This window comes from Neolamprologus brichardi, chromosome 5 (assembly GCF_056152115.1).
Source record: "Neolamprologus brichardi isolate AB-2024 chromosome 5, ASM5615211v1, whole genome shotgun sequence".
Lineage (NCBI taxonomy): Eukaryota > Metazoa > Chordata > Actinopteri > Cichliformes > Cichlidae > Neolamprologus > Neolamprologus brichardi.
The window spans coordinates 21,549,220-21,569,460 of NC_142108.1; the positions used below are offsets into that span (position 1 = coordinate 21,549,220).

General features: G+C 38.0%; 1 protein-coding gene across 3 annotated transcripts in view; it reads left to right on the forward strand.

Annotated features, from left to right (window-relative positions):
* Positions 1–20,241, forward strand: part of mtss1 (MTSS I-BAR domain containing 1) — a 73,519-nt gene that overhangs the window by 35,401 nt on the left and 17,877 nt on the right. For all 3 annotated transcript variants that reach the window (XM_006783035.3, XM_006783036.3, XM_006783037.3), the window contains exons 4-6: positions 9,678–9,762; positions 11,841–11,932; positions 12,017–12,091. In XM_006783035.3, the coding sequence (XP_006783098.2) occupies positions 9,678–9,762; positions 11,841–11,932; positions 12,017–12,091 (252 nt within the window). The remainder of the gene's footprint in view (positions 1–9,677; positions 9,763–11,840; positions 11,933–12,016; positions 12,092–20,241) is intronic.

Here is a 20,241-nt window from a genome sequence, read left to right on the forward strand (position 1 = left end):
AGATCACAAGACGACCTACTGAGTCCTGACTAATTCCACCAGAGGTTTCCTAAGGTCAGCTTTCTCTGCATGTTTGCTTGCTCAAGTATTGCAGAGGTAAACATGCAGTTTTCTCTATATTGACTGGTCAGCTGGTCAGTTAATCAATAACAAGCGGATCAATAGAGGGGGAAAGGTTAAATGAGCCACAGTGCATGCAGAAATTAAAAGGCCTTTGAGTCTAAACTGATCAACTATGTAAACTCATGATACATAGGGTTTTTTTCCTCTCCTGATGGCCACAATCACAGTAGGTTCGGAGGAAAAGAAAACACTGGCGGCTAGTCTTGGTGGAACAACTCAGGAGCCTAAAAAAAATGACAGGAATTAATTCACACATACACACTTACAGGCTTTTCTGAAAGGGCCACATTATGAGCAGTGAGGAGGAGAGTGAAGCTGGAAAATCTGGGTTTAGGAGAAGGACGAACAGCCCTCGCTCTGTTTCTCTGGCGTCGTCTTTGGAAAATGGAGGGAAATTATCAGTGACTGGAGTTTTGTTTTTCCTTTTTTTTTTCCACTTAAGACTGATTGTAGTCATGTAATTCTTATTTACTTACATATAGCTTGTTTTGGTGAATTATATTTCAATATTTTTAGAACTCTGTGTCTATGTCTATGGTAAAAAATCCTAAATAATAATCCTAAATTAGACAAAAATAAGATCAAAACAGTTTGATGCCAATGCTTTGAGTATTAATTTGTCTGATGTGGTTTCCCATCAAAATTTTTGAGTGTGTCCTTTAAGTATGGCTGGGCAGTTGATCAAATATTCTTTTCAGTTATTATTTATGGCTTCTGATAGTTGACACAAAGTCAGTCACAGAGACTGGTCAGTGATCCCTTGGTGATCACAGGTTACTAAGGAAAAATTGGTATTCCCCAGCCAGTTGGCGAGTAGTTGCTAAAAGTGACATAAGTTGCAAATAGGTATAAAGTACTGTACCCCTCCTCCTCCTCCTCGTGATTGTTTAGATCTCTAATAGATTGCCACAGTCGGCCACAACGCCAGTTTGTTTCCAGTTTGTTTTTCACGGTTTCATTATCACTCAACAAGCAGTTGGTGAGTGTTTGCAGACGTCAGTGTGTTCCATTAAGCTACAGGTGACCTTAGCAATCTGCTAGTGATGAAGGAGTTTTTAAAAATGTATTCATTTATTTTTATTGCAGAACCCTGTTTGTGACTGATTTCACCTAGCAACAGCGAGGAGTGTCTAGCAACTACTTGCTAACTAGTCAGGCAGTAAACATTTTTCCTCAGCAACCTATAGTTTTCAGGGGGTTGCTGATGGGCTCTAAGCTTGTGTGATTGAGGCCTAAAATAAACAACCTCTGTATACGATTACTGCTTCGTCTATGGGCATGTGAAGTTTAACTACTGGTGTTTTGCCAAAAGGATGTGGAAATCCGTGTTGGAGGTCATTAAGGATCTTCTGTAAAGTGGAAGTTACAGAACCACATTTAAGGTGGTGTTTTCAAACAATAGTGGCAGTATTAATGTTATTATGTCAGCTGATGTAATACACATTCCAGCTAATGGCTTCACACAAATCTGCTGGCACACAGATGGTAGGAATATGCCGTCTGTGTGTTGGGTTTCTGTGCCAGAAAATTCAGCAAAGAACATCACAAGTTAACAACAGAGCAGGATTTAATTTAAGAAAGAAATGCTCCTGGCAAAAATATTAGAAATGGACCTCAAATGGCATATATCAGGCCTCACAAAGACACAGCGTTGTATGATACCCATGGTCAAGCATGATTTACTGGTAACCAAATACTTCTGACCTTTTGGTGTATTTAAAAAAGACTTCAAATTCATAAATGGAATTTTTAAACTGCTTCAGATCTTTAAATCTGCATTATGTCAAATTTAGAACACAACAACATGTGAGAATCAAAAACAAACTCACTCCCACACTGAGTCTGTCTGATCTTGTCAGGTTACATTTTTCTCTGAAGTCAACTCCACGCCACACGGAGCTCTGTTAGACATGTCTGAACACAATCACAAGAACCGCCTACACTGTTCAATACCTGGTTGCACACTTTTGTTTCACTAGCCCTGTGGGTATTGTTGTTATTGATATATTGCATTTGACCTTTACGCTAAAATGATCCATGAAAGCTGATTGCCTAATCCCAACCTTTCCACAGCCTTTTCACACCATGTGTGATTCAATGGCTGAATCGCACATGGTGTGATTCATGTCTTATTAAATAAATGTTCACACCATGTGTTAGGGTTAAAGGTCTTTGATTGTTGTCTTATATGGAGGCAAAATAGTGGGAGGGTGTCATAACTGTAACTTCTAGGAAATGATGGAAGCACTGGGTTATTTGGAAAACAAAATGAAAGCTATCTACATTGTTGCTTTAAACTTTGGAGACCTGAAACTGCCAAATGGAAATGTAAAAAGAAAACAAAATAAATAAATAAATAAAAATGGGAAATATGGGAACGTCTGAACGATGCTGTGAGGAACATTACCTTAAAGTGATCCATATCTAATTGACAGAATGTTTCCACTTTAACATCTGGCTCAAGCTGTCCTTTTTTACCTATGCTACAGTAATACATTTAGGGCTGTCAACAATAACAAAAATATATAAATCAAATTTTATAAATTAATATTTCAAAAGAAATGAACACTTGAAAAATATTTAACAGTTAATAGTACCAATAAGTGCACTGTATATGCATCATGGTAGTACAGTAGTTAGCACGGTCACCTCACACCAAGACGTCTCCTGGTTCGAACCCCAGGTGAGGCATTTCTTTGTGGAGTTGGCATGTTTTCCCTGTAGCTATGTGGGCTCCCCACAAGTACTATGGCTTCTTCCCATTGCCCAAAGACATGCATGCTAGGCTGGTGGTTAATTGATCAAAGCTCTGTATACAAGTATGTATAGTTGAAGAGAGAATGATTAAACTCTTCTTTGGAAATACTTTGGATGTTGGACAGAGAATGGCAAAAATTTAGAACTTGAACTGCACTGATTGAACAGATATTGAACAATCTTTATCAATTAGCTCATGATAGAAGCGTCATTGACCGCAGCTGTTTTGATGGCTTGGTTATTACTATTTAATTTTGATGAAAAGGTAATTATTTTTCTTTATGTGAATGTACTCAACTATGACCTATTTCATTCTGTGTAGGTATGTATGACATGTTTAAAACGTGTTCAAGACATTCAAACCTGTGTGAAGTTTTTGAATGATCTGGTTTATACAGCAAGGGTTATTTGAGCTTAACTTGAACCATGACATGAAACTAAAGTTATCTAAAAGAGCCCAGAAAATCTTAGAACTGAGGGACCAGCCCAGACAGTGTTCATTTTCTGTCTACTGTAAGCTCATTAGCCATCGTTATGTCTTAGAATTTTAAATAGAGATTTAAAACGTATTTAAAGACTTTAAAAGGCCTGTTGGAACATCTGCTTTAGCTGTATTAAGGTAATTATGATATGACTGTAACATTTAAGATTTAATTGATACCTGAGCTGAGAACTGGAAGTGCAATAGGCAAATAAACACACCTTGCCCCACCCATGAAATGAACCTAAACTTCATACCTGAGAGTACATGTTTATGAATGTTACACGTGCTGTCCACCATGTTGCTGCATGTGTTGGGCTCATAATTATTTTGTTTAGTTACAGCAGAGAGGAGGTTGAAAGGAAGTAAAGGGGATAACAGAAGTCTGGAGGAGAGGGGGGCACTGAGGATGGATAAGAGAGAAAGAAAGAGGATCTATAGAAGCAGATGAAATGATGGACGATAGATTGAGTGTTAAGGAGTGAGTGTTAATGTGATAGTCAGCTCAGTTTTACTCTTAAGTGGCTCTGTGAGTGGATGAGCAGACACACCTGATCTGCCAGTGTAATTGTCCTTTTGTTTTAAGCGTGTCAGTTATGAGTCAGCTTTGCAGCCTATGTGAGCCTTCCTGCTTCCTCCCTGTGCAGGTCTCTGATTTAGATATTCAAACGACACAAAATGAGTCAGTGTGAGCTCACACAGCTCAGTCTCTTTGCTGAAAATCTGCTGTATCACTTTCATCACACTAGAGCTGAGTAAAGTGGATGTCACTAATTGTTCGATTCAATGTGTCAAAGTAGGAAAGCTGAAATCACAGAACATACCCACACAGTCACAAATCATCAGTCCTTTGCTAAAGGCCTGAAAAACATTGAAAGTACGTCCACATTTGTTTTAAAAGAGAAAGGACAATCTTGCTCCTCAACACCATTGCAAACTCCTGTCTTTCATAGGTAGAATTAATGGTTCCATAGTAGTGTCTGTTTTGTTTTTGGATATGCAGCTGATACAGACCTGCTTGAGGCCTGCTTTATATTTAAAAAAATTGCAGTCGGGTAGTATTAGTCAGTGTAAATAGAATGGGTGTGCCAAAAATGCCAGTTAAATGTCTTATCAAAAGAAAACAAAGGACCTTGAGACAACAGCTACGTACGTTCACTTGCATCATAATTAACCTAATTTTAGCCTTGATGACTTTGTGCCATTTATATCTTTTAGACTTCTTATCAACTGTTTAGCACTTCTAATCAGCTGCTGCAAATAGCTTGGAAAGGCACTTTTCAGTTCTTCAAATGAATTTATATCCAGTTTTCACTGAGTACTCCAGGTTCCAGACATACATGTTAGGTCCGGTTTATTGATGAATCCTGTTGGTCAGAATGTAAATTGTTGTATGTCTGACTCTGGGTCATATAACATATTGCCGACTTATACAGGGTATACCCAGCCTCTTGTTCTTTGAGAAATAAGATAGACCCAGGGATCTTAAGTTAATTGAATAAACAGTTAAGAAAGTAGGTGGATGGAAAAGGATGATTGACCGACCAGATCAATCTAAAAAAAACCAAAACAACTTCCACATACCTCTGGTGCTTAGGATTGTAACCAGTTTAGGAATGTAACTGCCTTTGTTTTTTTTTGTTTTTTTTAAAAATTTGAATGAATTAACAGGATTGCTTTGTCAAAAGTTGTCATTTTTGTTGCACAAAAACAAAACACAACAAAAGGAAAACGGGCTGTGGAAGTAACGGTTCTGTTTGTTTGTCTCAGACGCTAAAACATTAACAGTTTAACAGGAAGTGCTGTGTCCACAGACACACTGAGTCACACAAAGAAACCTTTATGATGAGCAGAGGACAACAGAGGACTCACTGTTGAAATGAAGAGGCATTTCTGTCCCCCCTCTAGTTCTTCTGCCTCAACATTTATGTGACCTCCGAAATGTGGAACAAATCTGAATAAAGGTCCCATACACCCATCAACCACTTTATGCCCAACTGCTCTTCATAGCAAATACCTAATCGGCTAGTCACGTGGCAGAATCTCACTGCTTTAAAGAATGTAGACATGGTCGAGACTACTGCTGGAGATCAAGTGTAGCATTGGGAAAGGTAGTTGAAACAGCATGTGTGTCTTTTTCAGAAACTGCTCATCCACAAGGAATTGAATGCGTACTCACCTTTAGGCTTCACATATCTGACATGTATATCTATCTATAGATATCGACCCATCTCTCCATAATAAAGTTACAGAAAGTCTTAAGAAACAATACAGACTGTAAAAAAACTGGGCATGTATGATAGATATCAATAGGCTCAACACAGTGCAACCTGGATGAACCTTAGATATTCATTTTAATAATACAAACATCTGCATATAAGCATCTACATTTTTGCTGTATCATTTAGATGACAGCATCACAATTTGGTGTAAACAGTAAAGAATGGTACCTGTCATGATTGTATTAACATCTCATGCTGCTGTGGTTTTTAGCCTCATGGTGGCAGCTGAGCAAGATTTAGTCATCATAGCCTTTCACAGTGTTGTTGCTGACCATGTCTGTCCCTGTATGACCACAGTGAACTCATCTCTTAATGGCGGCTTTGAACAGGATACCACAACACTCATATCATCCCAAGCTGGTTTCTTAAACATGAGTTCACCAGGGGCTATGCTGTAAATTCTGTACTAAGAAACACTTGGTACAGAAACTGGTGCTGTGTTACACTGACTTGATGTGTTACGTTCACGCGTTTTCTATAGTGTTATGAAAATGTTCTGAAGAGGTCCTAAGGTTATGTAAGCTTCTTCATTGTCTAGTCATTCTGTCATCCCTGCTGAAATACACAAATAGCTGCCAGATTTGGACAAGAGATGCCATCAAACTGCACTAATGGCAGTGCTATCCATCTTTCATACTGCGTCCTGGGTGGCCTACAAGCAAAATGTGTAACCACAGAGAGATGGACACACACTGAGAACTTTATTTCCTACTTACTTTACAAAGGAAAGGAAAGGAAGCTATAACAGCAGGAGAGCTTTGTTGTTTGTTTGTTTGTTTTTTAACCTTGAATGAATAGGCCTACTGTAATTAGTGACCATTAGGCAACTGAATTAATTTCAGCTGATCAGCTAAAATGTTACTAAATCATAAAACTTGCCTGAATTGTGTGGGTTTTTTTCCCCCTCGCTTTTTTTTTCTTTTTTAGGCCTGTAGTTCTAACTCTTTTAGTCTGGTTTTTGTGTGTAAATTGGCTCACCGTGGCGTCCCCACAGACCTCACCATTTTACTGACGAAAACAATCCCGGTGAAATAAAAAAAAAAAAAAGTCTCTCCAAACTAGGGATGTCTCAACACCAGAAATTTTGTAGTCAGTATCAATTCCACTAGAATTACATGATTCTCAATCATGACACTCAATTTGATACCAAAACAAAGTGATCATCCCACATACAAAACTCCTTTATTAAAAGCTTGTTTTAAAACATAGATGCAGTGGCAGATCTTTAATTACATTTTGTTTGAGAGGCTTTAATAGAAATGTTAGGATAGTTGTCCTGAAGATTGCTAATATTATAGTTGCATTACATTATCATAAGCATTTAATACTTGACATTGCAAACATTTAGCCTATGGAGCAGAGTTGATTTCACAGCAGCAGTGCCAGCTGTCTCAAACAAAATGATAACATGTTTTTCAGGAAAACATATATATTGGATGTCGGTCTTTTAGGTGCTTTGCTAAATTGTAAGTATTTCCTCCCTTGATCCAAAATACACGATAACATCATTTGCATATTTCCTTTTGCAAATCAGTTTCACCCCTTTGGTCATTCCCCCTGAAATGCAAATTACTTCCCTAGCCAGCTCAACCTTCCTTATCAATTTTATCAGTGTGTCGCAGCAGAGCTGTCGTGGCAGCTGCACCAATCACCATTTTCCATGTGTACTTTTTACTGTTCTTGTGGGGTATCTTTTTATTTTTCTTCAAGTAAAGTTGGACTACAACACTTGTAGCTGTACACTGCCTGTTTCATTTCTAGAAGAACTGTCACCTCAGTACATTTGGTACTATGGTAACAAAGAAAAACAAGTACCACTGCCTTTTCAGTATTTTGGCATCGATTGGTATTTATTCTGGTATTTATCCCTACTGCAAACATAGTGTTACATCAAGCCTAAATATACAATCAAACTAACAGATGCAAACACTTCTCTCTATTTCGGGTTTGGAGATTGTAATGGTTGTGTTCATATATGATGTCTCGATTCATAACATGAAAAAAATCACAGCTCTGGGCTCTCACCCACTCAGATCATTGTTCTTTAAAGTGGGAGCAAAATGGGGAATACCTTTTTATAAATTATATAAAGATAACCTCCTGATGTGCACACAAGCTCATTATCAAATGGTTATTAGTCAGTGTGTTTAAATGTGTCCTGGCAGTGTTTGCATTTGTCATGCTTTTGTGGGCATTTCAGCATGAAGCTAACATTGTAACATCATATAAACCCAAACTGGTTATTAAAGGAGGTGGTGTCTTTCTTACATAATTTATTAACAAAATGAGACGCACACCTATTATTTCAACACACATTACACCACTCGTCATAAGATTTTAATCCGATTGATTTCCAAATAGCCTTTAATGAAGCAACAACCTCACACAAACTGCTACAATGTCCAAGAGCTTCAGTTCAGCTCCTGTTTTTGTGTTTTACAGATCATGCAGGCTACGGGCAACAACTCATTTACTCATCTCAGAATTTTTTTTTCAAGACTGATATCTACTACAATTTTACTCTATTTACCATTTTTATTTTATTTAGCATTTGTATGTTTCAAGCTCTTTACTAGACTTTTTTTTAAACTTCATTTAGCTTTTTTTTATGACATCATGTTCGATTTTGTTGATAATTTTCATTGATTAGTTTTTGTCTGTTGTCATGACTGCAACTTAGTGAGCAAATTCCAATTTGAAACATAAATACACTTAATACCTCTTGTCAAAGTCCTTCTATGTCTTCACTACGTATGTTATTATAAATCTGAACAATCAGACATAAATTGCTGCTGCAAGGGTTGCCAGACACTCAAAATCATGATGTGGAAATTCTGTTTAGTTCCATGTAGAGATATCGTTTAGATCTGCCGAGCTCAGAAACCTTTAGGTTTTTGGAACCCTTACGTTGTTTTGAAGTATGTAAAGTTTAAGGTGGTGTGTTATTCAAAAACCTGACGGATATCCTGTCATCTGCTCATAATGATCTAGGTTATGATCTAGATTTCCTTCACTGGTTTTTCAACAGCAGCAGTAAAAAGCTTTAAAAAAATAAATAAAAAAGAGTCGCCACATTGATGATAGTCATCTGGGTAAAATCGCAGTGATAAGAGCTCCTTTTAAACTGACAGAGGTGTTGACTGTCTTATGTCTGGTCTTTCAGCAGCTCCTTTGATGTCTTTCACAAATATACAGTCAGCAAATACCAACAAAATCCAACCAAATCTCTCTAATAATGTGGATTACATGTCAATTTATTTAATTCTTGCTAAGAGCATGCATAGCAACAGGTGTGCGTCTTGATGAACACACAGATTTTTTGCATTACTGGCAAATCCTGGTTTTCCTTAATGATCAGCCTCTGCACAAAAATGTTTGAAAACCACAGAGCTGGACTAGCTAGTTAGCTAAGATGGGTTTTTCCTGACTCGGACAGGAAACTTAAGCGTGGGGGTGGACTCCATCCGTAACAATGATCAGTCCCAGGCAGTAAAGCCACTGACTGTGCTTCTCACACAAAGTGCTATTTCTCAGATTAAAAAATAAATTCATAAATGCTTGGGTGAAGATATCTTTACTGTTTTTATTAAAAACTGTAAAAAAATATGTTGTTCTGTGTTATTTTAATTCATTTTCCGTCAGGTCTGGTTGAAGCTTTTTGTGATTATGTGGATTTAAAAAAAAGAAAAGAATTCCTTGGTGCAGGAAACATGTCCTGAAAGGAAGATTGCTCCTCTTGTTTTTTTTGGGTTTTTTTTTTGATCAGCAGTGTTGGACCCTTAAAAAAACAACACTAACACTTGTTAGGAATCATAGATCAATAGAGCCGTGACTGATAACTCCTGTGGTTCTCTGTATCCATTTGTACAGTTAATCTCATAGAAAAAAACTATATAAGCTATATATCGTAATACCTAATACCATAATGTAATTTCTTTACATTTTATTATTAAATTTTGTGAGCGCTTTAAAATTAACTCTATTCTGATTTTTTTTTCTTTTTAAAAATAAAAGTTATTTTCTGATTGTTCCAGGTGCCACCAAGGAGATAGGCTCAGCGCTAACCAGGATGTGTATGAGACACCGGAGCATCGAGTCCAAACTTAAGCTGTTTACCACGTAAGACACTAATTCTCACCCTCCACTCACACACAGCTTTGAATATAATCTTTATGTAGGAGGGCGGTAAGGCAGGTGAAGGTTTGAATGATGGTGCGGTGACACCATTTATCAGGCAGTATGGGAATTAGGTAATTATTTCCAACAGACATATGTTAACACCAACTGTGTGTGTGTGTGTGTGTGTGAGTGTGTGGGAAAGCTGGACTTGCATGCTATCCTGATTTCACCCATTATCACTGTCACTGCAACATTACAGCTGTCCTGTCATTACTGTCTGCTGTCATTAGCAGAGGTGTCAGTCAGTGACGCATATATTGTGTCTCATGCGGATCACGGCACATGCACTCAGAAGCCACATTATTAGGTATACCTGTGCTGCCTGTCTGGAGTCCCCTACAAGTTTTGTTCTTCCATCTTCTTTCATCTATATAAATGAGAATGTTAAAGAAAACATCTTATTTAAAGGCAGCAGATATCTGCTATAACAGCTGCATTATTAAATTGTAAAGTTGTCTCTTTCCAGCCTGCTGAGGTAATGCTCAGGTTAAATTATTCTGTCCCTTACTGAGTAATAAAGTTGTGGTTTTACAGCCTTATTTAATATTTAACTCAGCGGCTTCATAGTAAAGACACAGCAGCAGCACATAATTTAGCATCAAGTGCACGCAGGCACAGATTCCCAGTTCAGTTATTTGAACCACTCATTTGAAGAAAAAGAAGTCTAGATTAAAGTTACTATTCAGATTGTTTGTTGTAAACTGCTTTTGTAGGGTGTGGCCAGTTTGTTTAAATTATGAAAAACAGTGGAACAATGGAAGCACCTAACACGTATACCAAAACACATTTGCGCTCTCATTCATTAAATATGGGGCCGTATTGTAAAAACCTTGGTGTCATTTTTGATCACTTCAGTCACAAAAAGCATGTTTTAGGGAGCTTCGGAGACTCAGTAAGGTCAGCTCAGTTTTATACAAAAAGGAAATCTAGAGATGGTCATGGATGCTTTTATTTCCTCTTTTATTTTGAAAGTTGTTATACATGTAAGTCTACATAAAGTACAGCTTATTCCTATCATTCTTATTACCATGTAATTTTAGAATTGATTTTAAAATTTTAATTGATGACTTGTTGCCAGTCTTACTCAATAAAATGTGTGAACCATGAGTAAATAAAGAGTAAATCAATAAAGATTGATACAGTTTCATCACAAAGACGTTTGGTGCCGTTTCTCTCCTGATATCCACAAAACTCAAGAACAAGGTGATATGGGCGCTTCAAATTAATACCATGGGTGCATCTACTAAAAATTTTGGATCTTAGTGACTTCTGACCTCAACTGACCTCTGGTTAGAGGTTACGTTTTCTGAAAACCTTATGAATGCGCTAACCCAAGAACAAGATGATGTAGGATTTTAAAATTGATACCATAGGTGTATCTACTAGGAGGCTGAGTAGTAGAACCTACAATTGCCGGTATTTTAAAAATTGATAGAGCACTGGTCAACATGTAATTAAAGTTTTGTTTACTATTCCTTTAGTTTAGTTACTGGAAACGGATGGACAAAAGTCAATTTATAAGTATCTTGATGCATTCTCAATCATCCAGGAAATTAAATCTCCAAAAGTTGATTCTGTCCATCTGGACGTAGCGTTTTGTGGGAGAAACGTTTCGTCACTCATCCAAGTGACTTCTTCAGTCTCAGCTGACTGCAGGTTTCCCCAATCTTATAAACAGCACATTTGCATAATGACTGAAACCAGCCCACTGAAGGAACAATGGGCTGGGAGGTCAGTTCCTTAATCATAATTATGCAAATTCTCATGACCATTGATCAACAACCACTGACCAAAACCAACTGATCAAAGCCCATTGATCAATGGCCATGAGTACCATTCACAGGTAGTTGGGGAATGGCTGCAATCACAGCATTGTAAGATGGCGAAAGATGTACCCTTAGGCCCTTATTGGAACTTCACTAAAGTGCTCTTTTGATTTACAGTGTTAATTATTTTTAAAAAACTGTTTCAGCACAGTGTTTTAGAAAGTGAGTCTATATATCTCTCTTTGCCCTCAGGTCCCTCTCAGAAGGTCTCATCACACCTCTGGAGTTGAAAATGGAGGAGTGGAAAAAAGTGGCCAGTCAGCTGGATAAAGACCACGCCAAAGGTATGTCAACAGGCTAACGCGCACTCACAGACACTTAGGCAAAGACAAAAGCTTCCTCACTTTCTGCTTTTTCCTGTGGTTCAGAGTACAAGAAGGCCAGAGCAGACATCAAGAAGAAATCTTCAGACACCATCAAACTGCAGAAGAAGGTGAAGAAAGGTAAGAATCACCACCTTCATTTCACCTCCAGCAGGTTTTCAGCTGTACTCAGACAACAGAAAACAAGAAAAGGACAAAACAGTTTACAACTTACAATGTAAGTTGTAAAACATGGAGTTATTACAGCTTATTCATAGAAGGCTCCACCTTCTATATATGTAAGCCATCTTCCACAGTGAGCTAATCTCCGTAGTAAACAACATGAATGTTTTCGATCCTGCCTTCATTGTGTTAACATGAGTGTTGTCAGCTCTCTGATGGGTTATTTCATGGCCGTCCTTCTGTCATCTGTGCCCCCAAAAAAATCCAATCTTAAAACATATTTATGTATTAAAGGAACAGCTATGCACCACTTTGGTTTTAAGCATATAAAAAAATTAGCTCTTTCAAAGTTTTGACATTTTAACTCAAATACCGTCTCACCCCGCAAATATCAATAGTAAACAGTTATCCTTGCTTATTTCTTTGTACTAATTTAGAGCATCTGGAGAAATAGTGGTCTCAAAAACTCATCTATCAAATATGATACACTTAACTTTATTGGGTTAAGAAATAATCTGTAGTACTAAAACTGCACTGCTAGTTTTGCACTAGAAATTCTCATTGACCTGGCCTGTATGGCGATGGAACTTGTTGTTCCTTAAATTGTGTTCGGACTTTGGGGTAAATAATGACTTGTTGACATGGGGCTTGTTGTTGCTACCTTGCGACTGTTTGATCTTATCTGAGGGTGTATCTCCTTCGGGCTTGTTAATCTTGTTTGGTCTTGTTGGTCTTGACTTTAGAATTACGTGGATTTGTTTCTACTTACTTTGTGCTTCTTGGACTGGTGTGTTTGATTTGGGGCTTGCTGCAATTACCTTACTGTCGTAAGGTAATTGCCACTTTTAGCACAGTCAATATGAGATTAAATGTCTTCCCTACCCAAAATGAAGGGGTATAGTCAGCTATTGTGCTTATAGTAATTTTGTAATTGATTATTGTTTTAAATCTGCCAATATTTTTTCACTGAATAAATACTGTGAGAGCAGCCTCTGTACAGTGAGGCCTGAGGTCAGGCTCCAGGCTTGTCAGTTGGACTTGTGCCAGAAACCAGGCATACTGGCAGGCAGATACCTGTGCCACTCCCTCCCCTGCTATCAAAGTAACACACCCTGCAGTTGCAATTGTTGCAGCTAGCCTTGACATCCCATTACCAAACAAACTGAAAGCTTGCTAGGAAGGACTGCAGAAGGCCTTGTATACTAGAAAGAAAGAAATTAAAAAAACAAAACAAAACAGAAATGCCACAAATGCACACGCTCGCATTCATAAACACACATGCATACACGAAGATTGAAATGCAACTTCAAGGCCTCTATACAAATATCTTCTCTGTCCTGTGGCTCTACAAAATCCAATGGGCAAATGCAAAGATAGAAAAAATAGTTTGAGCACACATCACAAGTGCAGACCCGCCCAGGGTAAACAGTGATGCCTGTGAATTTAACATCCCTGAACATGTTTCTGCTACTCCTATTCCTTTTTGGTCCTTAACTCTGTTTTCTGTCTTTTTTCTGCAACATTCCCTTTATTCTGACTTCTGAGCTCAAAATGACTGACCACATTAGTTTCAGGCAGTCTAAAAGATCAGTAGAAAGTCAGAGCATTTGAAGAAAAGTTTGGGTTAATTACAGCTTGGGTCTATGGTTTCAGCTGTGCTTTCTACTTGTAATGATAACGCTGTGCTGAATATGTAAAGTTAGAGATCTCACGTATCCGCCCTGAGCTGGTGCTGTTATGCGGGGATTTTTTTTATCTAAAGCTAAAAAGCTTTAATCAAGTTGATGTTAAAAATGTAGCTTCTCTGAATGTAGGTCAGTTTGAAAGTGACAAGCATATAGACAAGGCTGGCAGTGTTTCTAATCATCCCATGTTTTACTGTAACACTGAAAGTATTATAAAGTTCTCTTTGAAATAAGCTTGTCCAATGCAGTAATTGTTTAGAGAAATGATGGACAAGGCTGCAAAACTTGAAATTGAGGTTTGAATGAACTGTACGCTCTCTATGAGAATTGCAAAGTTGTGAGAGACCATAAGTAAACAAGTAAGCAAAAGCAACTCAAAGACAGAGACTGAACCACAGCTTCACATGTTGTCACCACGTAATCACAGAGTACACACACACGCATATGAGAGCATTTTTTTCCCCCTGCACAATGCACCAAAACAGTCACCAATCAGGGCTTCACATTATAATTATCCTGCTGTACAGTGCTCTCTGTGTGTGTAGACACCATATAATAAGTAGGGACAGACTGAGAGACTAACTGCTGAGCCATTTGTTGGTACAAGGAGTCTTAAACAGAAATAAAGCCCACCGCGTTTTGTCATTTTATGGATTAGCTGTATTGAAGATGTTGTTTTTTGTTCAATCTTGTTCCCAGTGAAGCTTCGCAGTATTGGAGTTTTTCTGCACGATCATAGTCCAGACATTGATATTGTTGTATCATAGTTACACCTACATGAAACTATGTTGAGCTCCTGTATTTTTAGCAGTTTTCTTCGCTGTGCAATCATCTTTTGCCTCCTCCTCCTCCTCACAGGCTCATTTTTGTAGTCTGTTTTTGCTGATGTATGTTTGAATTAAAAGAAGACCTCATAACGGTAAACATCTGTTCCTTCACTAATCATCTCATCCCATATGATTCTCTGTGTGTGAATGTGTACAGTCTATCATTATGTGGTGCTTAACCACTTTCGGATAGGGAATCTACAACTGGTGTGCGTGCGTGCGTGCGTGCGCGTGCGTGCGTGTGTGTGTGTGTGCGTGCGTGCGTGTGTGTGTGTGTGGGAGAGAGGCAGATGGTGGGAAGAGAATTGGGGAAACATAAATAAGACATAAAGGGGATTTTAAGTGTTTTAGAAAATTGATGTCATGTCTTTAATTGTCAACACTAGTTCATAGCTTGAGTTTTACTTGTTTTCACATTTTAAAAGTTGCAGTACATGTCATCTACTACCTAAAAACATGTTTGGTTGAGTAGAGGTTAAGTTGTAGCAGTTGCAATGATTCACTGCATTACAAGTGTTTTCCTCAGTAAACAGCACTTTCAAATTGCTGTTTTTCACGGGCGTTTGTTGGCAGCGCAGAAGATGTCGAGGAAATGTCAGATATTGCCTTGAAATTTGAATTTCTGGTAATTTTCCAAGCACAAGAAGGTCACTGCCTCAGCCCCTTAGGCCTAGAGGAGGTTTTTACATGTAAATAGCCATTCTGTGAGCTATACAGATGCAAATCAGGATAGTAGAAGTTACTTCAGTTTCTAAAAGGTAGTCTCATCTTTTATTTCTGTACCATTTATTTTCCATGATGCATTGTAATCAGTGATGGTTAACTAGACTTTAATAGTTAAATTTAGAAAATTGTTATGTTATTTTATTATTGGTTCAGCACTCTGCCCTCTAACGTTTGCCTCTGCCACCTCACCAGCCTTATATTTATACATTTTATACTTGCTTTGTGTTTATGCTTTCTTTAACACGAGAAATATAAACTTAATTTATAACAAAATGTAGATACAGAAGAGGGTACATGGCAAGGAAATGAAGAGAGATTAAACAAATCTTGCGTGGTTGATAAACTTAAACATCCTTGTGTTGCTCTGTTAATAGAGGAGGAGGAAGAGGATGAGAGTGATGGGTTAAAGTCATCATCTCTATGACTCAGCTGTGTTTACTGTGTTTAAAAAAAGATGGATGATGGAAAAATTCATTAAGAGGAGGAGAAGTAGAGAGATTTGTAAAGAGAAGACAGTTGAGACAGAAAATGTGACGTGTAAACTCTGGGAAGGGAATAAAAATAAAAGATAAAAGGTGGAAAGAATAACTGATGCCATCAGACACTGGGGATGACGACGTTCATAGTGAGGAGCAGGAGGAGGAAGCAGTATTGTTGCTTTGCTCTAAAAGGCAAGAAAGAGTTAAAAAAAAATCCAGAGTGTAAGAGAATCGAGCGAAGCTTCATGGCTGAAGATGTCGAAGAAGTGAAGAGAAGTATTTGATGGTGGAAAATAGTGAGGACAAAGGAAGAATATAATAAAGACAAGAGGTTGCTAGAGCTAGAAAGCAGAGTAAGGTAAAAGGACAGCAAGAACAATGAGGTAAAAAGGAGGCGAGTTGATTTAAGAGATTAAGAGCAGGGAGGCTAAAGGACGTTAAATGTCCTCATTTGAATATCCAGACAGTTTTTGCATACAGCTTGTGCTGGTTTCAACCTGCCTTGGAGAGTGCTGCAGAAACCTTTGACATCACCTAAAACTGCCTAACCACCTGTCTCACACCAAAGACATCATCAGCATGTGACGCAGATGGTCTAGACTGTTTAATGAGTAAGCTTTTAAAAGCAGCTGAACATCAGCCTCAAAATTAGTCATTGTGCTTCAAAAATAATTTGCAGGCATCATTTGGCATTACAAGCTGTTGAAATTGAACAGTCTTCATAAAACTAAATACTTGCCCTCTATATTTTTTTTATTTTACTTTTGTGTGCACAGAAAGTCATTTTGGTTATTCCCCGCGCCCTTTTTTTTTTTTTTTTTAATAAAAAGCATGGATGTTTTTACACTAGTTAGTTCTAATTAGCTATAATAACCTTGCACTAAATAATGAGAGATGGTATCAATATATGGATATAATTAAAGAGGTCTTAATTGATCTGCTAAGCCTCCAGTACCCATGAACCAAACCTGAACCCCGGTTAATGGTTGGATTTGCTTTCTCTGAGTGAACAAATCATATTTTGGCTCAAGTCTAATTCCTTGGGTGTGTAGTTGGGTATGTTTTTTAGGAGTTTATTTCAGAGTGTTACATTTTTGGTCCATGGAAGATGTAGTGGTGGCTGGGAGGTTTTTGAATTCATACTTGAGCCGAGTTACTGTTGTCACTATGAGGAATTTTTCAGATGAACTCCACTAACAAATGATAATAGCAAAGTTTGATTAGGAGAAATCTTAAACATTAAGTTAAATAACAGTCATGTCCTTTTTTTATTTTCAATTTTCAGTTTTGTTAGATTTTTAGATTCTAAAGTCTAACAAAACTGCAAGTGACACAGAGCAAAGACATGTTAGTTTTTTAAGTTTGATGTGGAATCTGGTTAACCATATTTTAGACACAATAATTGCATTTAATACAAAGAATAATTCATTTTATAGCTGCCCACAGCTGCTTTTTCCTTTTGGGATTCTGTATTTTTTTACAATTAGTAAAGTTGTATACAGTAATACGAATATCTTCCACATCTGCATTTACCTTTTCACACTTTTGTATTTGTATTTATATTTTTGATCTTTATAGCAGCAGTTTACAGCAACAGTTACATCAATGCACTTAACATATGGGAAGATAAATACCCTACAATATTATTGAGAAAACCCCAATGGTCACATGATCTTACTTTGAATAAGTAGACACTTCAGAACCAGGCACAGTAAAGGGGGAGTGTTGTGCAACGGCTGGTTTTGGGGGTAAGAGGAAAGATAAAGAAATGGGATCATGGAGCGATGAGGCCAAAATACAAATTATAGGAAAGAGGAGACAAAAGTTAATGACATGCATTAACAGCATATAAACACACGGGCGGTGAAAAGAGTAGTAGTCTGAGCCTATAGCAGCATAACTAAGGGATGGTTCAAGGTCTCCTGATCCAACTTTATCTGTAAATTAAAAGGAAAGTTTGAAGCCTATTTTCAGAAGTAGATAGGGTGTCTGTCTCCTGAAGCCAGACTTGGACCTGGTTCCACAGGAGAGGTGTCTTGATAGCTGAAGCTCTGCAACTAGTTCTACTTTGCAAATTCTAAGAACCACAAGCCTGCACTTAGAGAGTTAAGTGCTCCAGAGATAATATGATACTATAAGATATGATCATTCATTATTTAACCTTGCATTTACTGCAACCGCTGCACCACCACTGTGCATTATATATGTATTCGGGGCCTGATTTAGTCTATTCTTTTGTGTCATTAAGTCTTATTGTTGCACAAAAATAAAAACGCACTATTCAGCCACACTGTTGCAGTTTACAAAGACAATATTCACTGCAGCGTGTGTGGAAGCAGCTCCACACACTGATAAGTGACCTCTTTCCTCATACTGTTTGACTGACAGATGATTACAGGGAAGTGCAGTCCAGAGGAAAAAGATTCCTCTCATTAACTTCTCAGGTTACATGTGTCTGACTTGAGTAGAATTAATTTAGGTTTAGCTCGGATAGATTTTGGCTTGCCTGAGGCATTTTAGTTTGTGTGTTATACATTGTTAAGCCATAAAAATCTAGAGATTGAGAAAGTTAATGTTAAAATGGCTACAGGAACAAATTCTCAAACGCATTGAGGTAAGCTGGAGCTACATTTGGAAGCATCCATGAGGTGTTTTTACATTATGTCTCCCAGCTGGTGAGAATTAGCTTTGCGTGAACTGTGTTTCACCTTTAACGGCATGAATTTGCAGGATGGAGCTTCTGAGTTCAGGTCTTTGTGTTTTTGTGGGTGTTGAGCTGGAGCCTTGTAGAAACAGCAGCCTGTGTGTGTTTCCACAGAGCCAAGAAGTCAGACTAACAGCACACACGGACACTGAGCTTCTGTTAGCAACGTGAAATTATCCTCAGTCTTCTCCATGCTCTCACACACACCTGAGGGAACAGGCTGTGTTTAGGTTGAGCTTAACGTCTGCACAGAGTCTTCAGTGTGTGTGGGTTTGTGTTTGGCTGTGGAAATTGCTTCTCACTGTTTTTCACAGGACTTACTGTCCCCGTCTCTGTTTTTCCTACTTCTCGCTGTTGAAGTTTGAAAGAGGTTTTGTTTGCACCATGTTTGCTGGAAAAATATTTCAAGCTTTATTAAAGAGCAGTTGAACAGAAATCTGGTGAACAGATAAGCCTGGGGATCAGTTTGTGGGATTTTGCAGGTGGCTGTGAGCTGTAATATGAGATGTTAGATGGCTGTAATTGTTCATTTAAAACAATCATCTGCTTGCAAGTGATGGAGTTCAGTAAGAAAATATTGCAAATAAAATGTAGTCAGTATGAAAATACTCTGTATATTATATAGCCCAGTGGCACCTATCCTAACTGATAGTGTTTGTTAACTTACCTGCATTTAGGTTCTCAAACTAAAATTCATCTAAGGCTGACAGATAAAAGTGTCAGAGACTATATAGATATAGATATTCTTTGAGCAATATCAAGTTAGAATAATATGAAGAAACTGTGTATGAAACATGAAGGCTGCTGCTTTGCAAAACATGATCCTTTGAATTCTTTAAAAACGTCTTTCACCACCTCTGGGCTTCATTTTTACATCCAGTGGTTGTTTCCACAGTTGGGTGGTCTGCAGGTCAGAACTCTGTTTGTCCTCTCTACCTGTGGGTCTGAACCGCCAGACTCAGACCAGACAACACTGTACCAAACAGTTACACCTACAGACTCTGTTATTCCTCAGTGGCACTTAATTATTCCTGAAGGGAAATCTACGAGAGACTTTCTGTACCACTAAACCTGGTAGTTAACCTCCCTCTGCTCTCAAAGAGTGTGTTGTGTTGTGCTGAAGCATGTGGAAAGTAGAGGTTAATACAAGTTTCAAGTCTGTGGAGGCAGACTTCCCACTTCAATTTCCAGTGTAGGGGGTTGCCTCATAATTTGAGGGTATTTAAAGGCTTGAGATCATTGCGTTGTAGGGATGAGCCACAGATGCTGATTGTGTTGTCACTTGTACTGAGCTTTTAATGCAGCCATACTGTGACTTCACATATCTCTAGTAGAAATCTAGACTATAGTGGAAAAGGTTTTTAAACTGACCCTTTGCCTTTAACAAAGAAATAAATAAATAATCCACCCAGGAGCTTTGGACTGACAAGACTTGCTTCTAAAATTCATTTGGTTACATCTCTGCTCTGTCACATTCTCCCCCATATCCTTTGAAATGTTTTTGTAACATTCTCCTCCTCCAGTAACATTGAATGATTCACAGTTCAGAAATAATCCTTATTGCTTTGGTGACATCAAAAATCTGTTGAATTTTGTGGAGGAGCAGTTTGCACTGACATTGACTTTCTTTGTGCTCACAGTGGCGACACATGGCGCATGTGCTATAAATGCCATAAAACATTTAAGT